We start from the raw sequence: 10,321 nt of genomic DNA on the forward strand, positions 1-10,321 counted from the left end.
ATCTCAACTCCACATTCTCACCTACCCTTGGCAGCCTTCCACCCACCTGCCTTCCACTGCTGCCTTAAATATACTCAAGAGCTCTGCTCCACCACCTTGTGGCAAAGAGAGTTCCCAAGGCTCATGACTCTCCTCTTGTTTAAAATTGGCAACTCCTTATTTTTCAAATGGTTCACTCCTAGTTTTAGTTCTCCTAAAAGTAGAAACATCCTGCACCCTGCGAAGACCCCTTGGGAACTTTTGTTTCAACCAAGTCACATCCGACTCTTTTAACTCGAATAGATTCATAATTACTGGCTCAGTGATACATCCACTAACTTGAAACAGTAAAAAGACAACACCTTGTTGATTAAGGTATTGCAACAATAAACTCCAAGGATACTTATTTAAAGGAGAGGAATAATTACTTAGTCACGCTGATGTTTGGTTATTCTATGAACAAGCCTCCTGTGCCATTCCTCACGGAAGGGTAATCTACATTATTGATATGTTTTCTGTAATTGTACGATTGTGCTGAAGTCTTTCAAAAAAATCCCACTTCTTGCCAATGAACATGTCCTGAGGCCAAAGATTTATGAACTGGCAACAGATAATTGTAAACATCCAACTCTAAGTTAATGAGTACCCAAATTTTCTATCACATTTTATAGACATTATGCTATGAATTAAAATTTAATTGAACAACAATACCTGAAACAATCAAATATGAATATGATGAATCAGTGAGAGTTTCCTCCCCTTGGTAATTAGTTGCAATCTGGAGTGCATTGCTTCAAAAGCAGTGTGGAAGCAGATTCAGTAGTAACTTTCAAAAGGGAACTGGATAAATACTTGTCAGAGAAAAATGTGAAGGGCTATGGGGAAAAACAGGGGCAGTGAGATTCTTTGGATAGCATTTTCAGAGAGTCAGCACAGGCATGATGGGGATGAATAGTCTCTTCATGCTGTGTATAAGGTGATAAAATCTGATAAACTGTTGTAGAATACATATCCATAAGATTGTGTTGATCTCCAATGTTATTCCTCACAGTTTGGATTCTGAAGAACAGCCTTAGCATTCAGCTACTTTTCTAGCACCTCATTTCATGAGGGGACGAAGTTGGTGAAGGATGGCCAAAAGTAAAATCTCTGGCCAATCCGGTTGTTGTTGATCACAATCCAGAGAAGCTAGCTGTTCATGTCCTCCCCTTACTATCATCATAACTCTGCTGGTGAACCAAATGTCAGATAAATGGCACCCATGCACCCCCTCGACTACAAGCTACCGCTCCACCCCCTCCCACCCCTCCAAACAATCTGCATAGTTTGTTTAAAGATTGTGAAATCGGGATTCTTGACTTACAGATATCTATAATGTGACCGTTTCCCTCACCATTTTGCCCAAGCCCAGTTCCTAAAGGCATGATTACTTCTTGGGGGCATACTTAATGAAGTGGCCATTATTCATGTGTGACCTCAACAATGAATAGCAACGTTGTCAATTTTGAAAAAAAAATCACCCCATTCAGATATACATTGTGATGCACACCTTGGGCAAGTGGGACTTGAACATATTGTGGCTCACTACCATTTTGTCACAAGAAATTCCAGTATGTGTATTTCACCAGGAAGTGTGCCCTACCCAAAGATAAGGTAAGGTTGTGGGATAGTGATTAGGAAAGAACATAAATTGATGTGTCTCAATCTAACCAAGGTATGCTGAAACTAACTGTAATATCTCAAGAGAGATTTGGAGGTTTAACTTAATTTATATCCAAGACACTTACTGGATAAATCTGTTATCCAGTAGGAAAAGCTAAATCAAGTCATTGTGTTATATCATAAGCACTGACTTATTGTATAATGTACGCTAACTGCAACTGTACAATACTCATTTAAATTATAAGAATATGCAACTATATAATTTATACTTATAACAATAATGTTTATCGCTAAAAGAAAGATGATCCTATCTCTCCTTACTTTAGGATTCTCCAAAATGCCACCATGAAGTGCATTTGAAGGGCATTCATTGAGACCTTATAGAGGTTTATAAAATCATGAGGAGCATGGAAAGGGTAATTAGACAAGGTCTTTTTCCTGGGGTAAGAGAGTCCAAAATTAGAGGGCATAGATTTAAGGTGCGAGGGGAAAGATTTAAAAGGGATGTAAGGGGCAATGTTTTCACACAGAGGATGGTGTGTGTATGGAATGAGCTGCCAGAAGAAGTGGTGGAGGCTGGTACAATTACAGCATTTAAAAGGCACCTGGATGGATATATGAATGGTAAGGGTTTAGAGGGATATGGGCCAAGTGTTGGCAAATGGGATGAGATTAATTTAGGATTTTGTAGGCATGGACGAGTTAGATTAGATTAGATTAGACTTACAGTGTGGAAACAGGCCCTTCGGCCCAACAAGTCCACACCGACCCGCCGAAGCGCAACCCACCCATACCCCTACCCCTACATTTACCCCTTACCTAACACTACGGGCAATTTAGCATGGCCAATTCACCTGACCCGCACATCTTTGGACTGTGGGAGGAAACCGGAGCACCCGGAGGAAACCCACGCAGACACGGGGAGAACGTGCAAACTCCACACAGTCAGTCGCCTGAGTCGGGAATTGAACCCGGGTCTACAGGCGCTGTGAGGCAGCAGTGCTAACCACTGTGCCACCGTGCCGCCCCCGAGACCGAAGGTCTTTTTCCATGCTGTACAGCGCTATGACTCTATATAATGAAATACAAACTTGCACAGCAGGCTGCCACAAACAATCATCTCTGACAGTATGATTATGAGAAAATAACCTATTTTTGTGATAATGACTATGTTGATAGAGGGAGGCAATTATCCCTAATCCAGAGACCTAGGTAAGGTTCCAGGAACCCATGTTCAAATCCTGCCAGGGCAGAATTGGGAGTTTGAATTCAATTCCAATTTTTTTATTAAGAGTCTAATGATGACCATGAATCCATCGCTGATTGCCAGGGAAAAAAAACCCATCTGGTTCACTCAAGCTGCCATCCTTATCTGGTCTGGTCTACAGGTGACTCCACACCCACAGCAATGGGGTTGATTCTTAACTGCCCCCTGAGCAATTAGAGATGGAAAATAAATCTTGTCCTAGCCAGTATTTGGTAAATGGATAATTTTCAAAAAACTATGTAAATATCAAACAAGGTATTGGGTTTATGTCCCCTACTCATCTTCAAAACCATGTCTAGGATATTTTATATTCATGTGAGGGAGAGGACAGGGTTTTGGTTTGGAGTCTCATCTAGAAGATATCACTTCAGGTCATGCAGCATTCCCTCAGTTCTGCATTAGAGGGTCAGCCCAGATTTTTTAAGCTCATATCTCTAGAGTAGAACATGAACCCATGACCGCTGCCTTACAGACTTCTTCTGGCCCACTAATGGTAAACCAAAGGACATGGTACGCTACAGCAGCAGTAGTATCAAAGTGTGGCATGAATATTGTTTGCCACTTGTCAGCCAAACCCTGGATATTGTCTGGGGCTTGCTGTTTTTGGACATGGACTGCTTTAACACCTGAGGAATTGTGAATGAAGCTGAATATTATGCAGTCAGTGAATATCCTACTTCTGACCTGATGATCGAGGGAATATCATTGATGAAACAGCTGAACATGTTGGGCATAAGACACTATACTGCAGGACTCTTGCACAGCTATCTTGCAGCTGAGATGAATGACCCACTACAAACAACCATCTTCCTTGCTTGCTGGGTATGACCTCAACTAGTGAGAGTTTTCTGATTCCCATTGATTTCAGTTTTGCTCGGGCTTCTTGATGCCATATTCAGTCAAATATAGCCTTGATATTAAAGGCAGTAACTCATCTCACACCTAGAATTCAGCTCTTTTGTCCATGTTTGAACTAAGGCTGTAATGAGATCAAGAGCTGAATGGCCTTGGGAGAATCTAAACTGGGTATCAGAGAGCAGCTTTACCACAAAAGGTGCTGTACAAATGCAGGCTGTATTGTTGCTCAATGTCATTATCTTGCTGAAGGTTAATATTTAACAAGCCCCTCCAGTTTCCCCCTCTGTGCTATGGAGGGTACCACCATTGCAGTGAGATCCTCACTCCAGACAAAAACTCTTCCTATGATAAAGTTTATTCCCACAAGGTTGTTTGATGTCCACATGCAGTTTGCAATACTCTACATAAATGCAAAACATCAACATCACCAGAAACCAGTCTGACCCAAGCAGAGACAGACAATCTTCTTGTTCCCCTCTCTCACCTGTGAACTCTGAATATGATATGGTTGACATTCTGCAGTTTCAAAGGATCACCCATCATTTTTTTTTCTGGAGTCTGCTGATTTTAATAATTGGAATCACTTACACAGGACTTGGAGCTTAGGAATGTGACAGCATGTTCTAACTTTTTTTCTCTTCTTAAAAAAAGCCTTTCATCTACCCATCCCCCATAGTGCTCATGATTAAACCGTGCAGGCTTGATTTAAGTGAGTAACACAGCTGCCCTAATAGTTAGCAGCACATCCACTCATTTCAGTGGTTCTGAACCCTTTGTTGCACTTGGACTGACTTACTCACTTTCAACCTCTGAAATAGCTCGACTCAATTCTCTCTCAAACAACAGGCTTCTCTCTCCTACTGTGATGTATTGCACTATTTTACCAGTGATGGGGAGTGGGGGCTGTTGGGAGGTGAGAGAAGAGAACATGAATACTGTTTAGATATGAGCAAAGAAAGAGGGATAAGAAGGGCCCCTTCTCTCCGAGAGGCCCTACTGCAGTGTACTGTTGGGAGTTAACATCATGACTAAAGTCTTAGGCCCCAGTATAGAGTGACCTTTGCTTCAGGCCTTCTTTCAAAGAGCAGGTATTTAGCACAGCTGGGACTGCATTCTTTAAAAGCAGTGATTTCAATTAGAAGATAAAGAAAAAAGAAGAGAAAAAGATGGGAGTGGGGAAGAAAGTACAAGAGGCACAAGAAAGAATTCAAATCTCAGGGCTAAATTAGTTCCACATGCTTCTGATGGGCACTAAATTACAACATAAAAGAGGAAGACTTTTATGAAAGATTTTACTGTCTTAGATCAATCACTTCAAGTCAAGGAGTGTCGGTGACATTCTTTTGTCCTTCCCTGTAGTCTTCTGAATGAAGAAGGCCATAGTCTGTTGGTCTTTATCACTTTGTAATGAGTAATAGCCACATGTTTTGTAGTTAAAATAGAATAGCCAAGACTGATTAGGCAAAGGACCCCCCCCCCCCCAACCCTTTTTTTGGAGAGGAAAAACATCCTATTCCAGGAGTCAGACACATCTGGAAATGGAAGCTGCAGTGAGCAGTCCTTTGAAACTTGTATTTTGCTCTTTCATATTTGCATTGCAGTAAAACCCTTCACACTCCCCACTGCCATTCCAGGTCTACCCAGAATGCTAACCAGCTGGTTGCAACCCCAAAGATGAACTTACTTGAATATGCACTCAATTTCTAATAAAAGTTTAAATTTTTTTCACATAAAATCAGTAGGTTCTCTTATATACAGTCCATCTTAAGAAAACTGATTAAAATTGTTTTCCTGCGATTAAGTTTTTTTTATAACATTGTGGTAATTGTACCCAGATGGATTGACTGTTTCCCTGTTTTGCATCAGCTTGTCTATGAACAGGGTTTAAATGGTGGTGGCCTCCACTCTATGTTCCACAAAGACATTCCACAAGATGGCCAACATTCAAAGTGTTTTCAGCTGTCAGACACCACTTGCTGCACGACTTCAAGGGAACAGCTTGATGCTTCCCAGTCCATCTTATCTCATACCTCAATGTAATACCACAGTAGCTAGCTTTCTTGGATCTCAATCTTTCTCTCTGCATTGTGTGTGGTATCAGTGCATCTCAGCAAAAACTATCTAACCTGTGATCAGTTACACCCAGTCACAAAGCATTGCTTCCTCCCTCTCTGTTTTCTATTATTACACATGTTCACATTCACAAAGGCAAAATTGGAATCGGAACATGAGTAAGTAGGTCTATACAGTGAGCCCAGGGCATCATTAAAATAAGACATAAAGCATTGCTAGCTGTTGTTAAACCTGCTCCAAGGAAACACAGGAGCTTCTGATCTACATTTTCACTGAGATGATCCTTCCTATAATTTAGGAACATTGCAACAAGCTGCAAGTTTACAATGTGATCATTCAACATCAGTAATTTAAAACAAACTTTAGTTCTAACAACTTTTTTTTGGAAAAGTTCAACCTCAGAAGTGAATTCTTTGAGGACAGGAAACATGCAACCTGTCATCTGTTATTCACCACAGCTTTAAAGCAGGGGAAATATCCTTGATGTCTGCAGAGGAGACTTAATGGGAGGCAGATGAATGCTTTGCAGAGAAAATTAAAAATGTTAACTGCCCTCAGAATGCTGGCTGGTTGGAATTAACCCTCTCTCCCAGAACAGGTCTGCAAATCCATTGGGAATGTGAGCATTCATTCCTGTAAACATCACAACCTCAGAAAGGGACCAAGTGAGGCAGCAGCAGTGAGCAAGACATTGCAGGGCAACTGGGAAATATTAAACAAAATAAGAAAATGTAGCTTACCCGTAATACTTGCTAGTGTTGTTATCGGTGCACCTGACTGAGGGGCTGGCCCGGAGAGTTTTACCGCTCAGTACCACGCCAGAGGGCAAGTTGTTGTCTCGGAGGTCCGGGCAGATCCACTCCTCCTCTTCATTCAGGGTTGGCAAGTAAGCACAAACCACTTGTATACTCCCCAGTTCGGTGTTAGAGGCAAACAAAGCATTCTCTCCTCCGGTCCTGATATACTGAAGGTAGATATCTGATGTCAGAAACATCTGGTAAGAATTTTCTTCCATCAAGGTCTGGATCTCAGTCTGGGCCTGGTCGAACATTGCTGAATCAATCTGCTGCTTCTTGATGGTGTCTTTGATGTAGGACCTAGTGGCTGGTTTCAGGTGCCGGGAAACCGCACTGTGCTCCACGTACCGCTTGTGGATCGCCTTGGCCACCCTCAGCGTTTTGGGCTCTCGCAGATCCATCTGCCTGAAGCCATTGCAGGCGAACCAGAAATCCAAGGTGTCCACCGCCGCCTCCCTCTCCAGGAAGCTGCGGAAGAGCTGCGCCCCATCCTGGTCTGCCAACAGCGACAGCAAGGAGCGGGTCCACCTGCTGACCGGGGACTCCAGGCAGGCGCTGCCTTCTGCCTCTGCCTCCTCCCTCCTCGGGGCTGCGCTCACCGCTTTGGGCTTCAGGCTGGCTTTCCTGCTGCTGCTGCTCTGGGAGCGGGGCGGTTGGCATCTCTCCCCTTCCTCTCCTGGCACCGGCGGCCGAGGAGCATCTGCTCGGAAGCTGCCGGTGTATGGAAGGCAGGAGACCATGACAGCGGTACTCATGCCGGAGGGAGTCGGGCCCCGGGCTCTCTCTCCTCCCTCTGTGTGTGTGTGTCTCTCTCTCTCTGTCTTGTTCAATCGGCTTTTGCAAATCTCCTCTTCAGTCAGCAAGGGCCGCCTTCTGTCTGTAACAGAAAGTATCGATCTAATGAAACCCAGAACCGCCCAACTTCAAACAGGATGAGAAGCAAAAAGAAACCCACACACACACAGCAAGGCAGACTTTTCAATCGAATCTTTTGTGCATTTCTTGCCGAGATAACTCAAAGACGAAACAAAAGCATCAAAAAAAAAGTATTCTGAAGGTTATTGAAATGCTGAGGGGAAATGGAAAACACAAAATCAAAGTTCTGGCGTACAGTAAACTCTTGCTCAAACTTTGGGCTGGGAGAGAGATAGAAATCTGACCAGAGAGAGAAAAAAACTCAAGGAGCTGGAGGGAGGGTGGCTTCTACAGGTGAGGGCCCATTGCTCACTCTCAGCCCCCTTAATGAAGCTGGACGGGACCCTCGCATCTAAATGCCCCCTAACCCAAATTAAAACCACCTTCCACATTTGACCAAACAAAAAGTTAATCAAAAATTATCGCACGTTACAGCAGTTTTCAAAAAAAGGGGCACTGAAGGGTTAACACTAAACTTTAATTCGCTCTGACAGTCAAATAAAGTTTATAAAATCCTCCCCCCTCCCCCCAACTTGGATCAAACAGCGATATCCCCATTCAGGGTCCGATCCACTTGATTCCTCATAAATAGGCGATCAGTCATGGGGACCGAGGGAGAGTGACCGGGGCGAACTTCATAGTCCAGTCCAGCTCTCCTCCCGGATTACTATCACACCACAGACTTCAAAAGCAGAGATAAACATCTCAGCCCTCACTTACACCAGCCGGGATTTCACATCCTTCCCATGTTGCCCTCACCGATCCCCAGCCCCGGGGGGGGTGGTTGTCCCTCTGGGGGTGGGGGGAACATTGTGACCCCCCCGGCGGACACACACACACCTGAGCAAACCCCCACTCCCCCGATCACCCACCCTTCCTCCAGCACCAACTAACCTCAGGAGTCTCACTCCGAGCCCCAAGGGCGGGGGAAGGGTTAAAGGCGGACCGGTCTCTCTATTCTCCCCCAACAAGGCCGCTCAGTTCAAAGGAATGTCAGAGAACATCAAAGGAATGGGAGAAGGGCCATCAGCCAGGCTCACAACTTACCATTCAAACATCTTCCGGCCAGTGGGCAGCCTCAGAGAGCACTGGGCACTGACACTGTCTGCAATCAATCCCCGTCCCGTATCTGGGTTCCCAATGTTCATCTGGGTCTCCCGGAGACACAAGCTATCCTCTCCGCTTCCCTCGACAGATTGTTCTGCCTCTTTCCCCTGTTCTTGTTCCTCGTTTCACTCAGTCACTCCACGCAGCAAACGTCCTTCCAGCTACTGCAACACACACACACAAACTGAAGCCGCGGTTTAAGTGTGGACATCAAAGAGATCAGCCGAGCGAGCAAGTCCAGCAAGAGAGATAGCAACACAAATCTCCGAGCCAACACAGCCACAAGGACAGGCACGTCCACCAGCGGCACAGCCCAGCGGCCCCTGGCTCCTCACTTGCACAGGCCTAGTCACCTCCTCGGGAATTGCCAGCCCCAAACCCCTGATCATCTGTGTCACGGATTTATAAACTTTCCAGGACCTTATCAAAGGGAATCCGTCTTCAGCCAACTCCCTGGGGGTGGAGACGTCAACAGTGACTGATGTGCCGCCCCAATCGCGTTATGCCTTCGCTTCACAATTGCTACATAAAGTTACATTACTCGCTAAAAGACATAATGTGAATGTGCCAAGGCAGGGGCATATTCATTTGTTGTTCTTTACTCAACCTCTTGGACGGGATTCCTTCAAACTTTTACTTTTTGTTTTTTTAAAAAAACATTTTTGCATGCAATATCCTCATGTACTTTTGTGTTGCACTTTCAAACTCGGCCACAGTGACAGACACAGAGACTCCAGGCTCTAATATGTAAAGGGGCCTGTTGCAGGGAACGGGCTCTGCATACACTTAAAGCGTGCAGGGCAATTGAAAACTTATGCAATGCTGCTCCGGGTTACTTTATGGCATTAATAATCCCACCCCGTATTCACAGAGACGGAAAAGTAAATTAATCCTCAAGCCTTTCTATTGGACCAAGCCTAACATCCAAAAAAAATAATAATTGCACAATTTAAAATAGTAAAACTATTTCGGCGTTTTCAGAGTAAACATTAATTAACTTGCCTGGGAAACTGATTCAAATTGCACTTAAGTTAGTTCTCATTGTTTTAATATTGTCAAAACGTGTATTTGCATATCAAAGTTTGTAGAATGAGTTGATCATTCCATTTCCTTTTTGTTTTCGAGAAACTGTCAGTGATCCGCACATGAAAACCATCTGGACAAATGGTATTACAAAGTCAGTTTAAGAACTATTTTTCAAAAAATATATTTTCTTTGATCCTTTAAATGAAGCGGGGCTATTAGCAAACACATTATGAGTTTGTGGGGCCGCTACCAACACTTTCAAGCTTCTCAAATGTCTGATATTTATCTAACAGCAATTTTAACAGATATGTATCTATAAGCAGGAATCAGGAAGTTAAAGAAGATCATGATTTGGAGATGCCGGTGTTGGACTAGGGTGGACAAAGTTAAACATCACACAGCACCAGGTTATAGTCCAACAGGTTTACTTGGAAGCACACTAGCTTTCAGAGTGCCGCCTAAAGCAGAGCGCTCCGAAAGCTAGTGCTTCCAAATAAATCTGTTGGACTATAACCTGGTGCTGTGTGATGTTTAAGGAAGATCGTGTTAAGTCTTACCTTCACTGTCAGCTAGTTAGTACCTTCATTTTAAATAACGTTAAACTAGGCTGTGAGACTGGAGAGAGTTGGCGTTTTTC

General features: G+C 43.9%; 1 protein-coding gene across 3 annotated transcripts in view; it reads right to left on the bottom strand.

The window, feature by feature from the left end:
* Positions 1-9,155, bottom strand: part of axin2 (axin 2 (conductin, axil)) — a 50,483-nt gene extending 41,328 nt beyond the window's left edge. For 2 of the 3 annotated variants that reach the window (XM_060844722.1, XM_060844719.1), the window contains exons 1-2: positions 8,599-9,051; positions 6,580-7,513 (exon numbers count right to left, since the gene is read on the bottom strand). In XM_060844722.1, the coding sequence (XP_060700705.1) occupies positions 6,580-7,391 (812 nt within the window). In that variant the 5' untranslated portion in view covers positions 7,392-7,513; positions 8,599-9,051. Of the gene's footprint in view, positions 1-6,579; positions 7,514-8,598; positions 9,052-9,078 lie in introns of those variants that run through there. The other variant, XM_060844720.1, reaches the window with a different exon arrangement.
* Between the last annotated feature and the right edge of the window lie 1,166 nt (positions 9,156-10,321).

The sequence above is a fragment of the Hemiscyllium ocellatum genome, chromosome 25, assembly GCF_020745735.1.
Source record: "Hemiscyllium ocellatum isolate sHemOce1 chromosome 25, sHemOce1.pat.X.cur, whole genome shotgun sequence".
NCBI lineage: Eukaryota > Metazoa > Chordata > Chondrichthyes > Orectolobiformes > Hemiscylliidae > Hemiscyllium > Hemiscyllium ocellatum.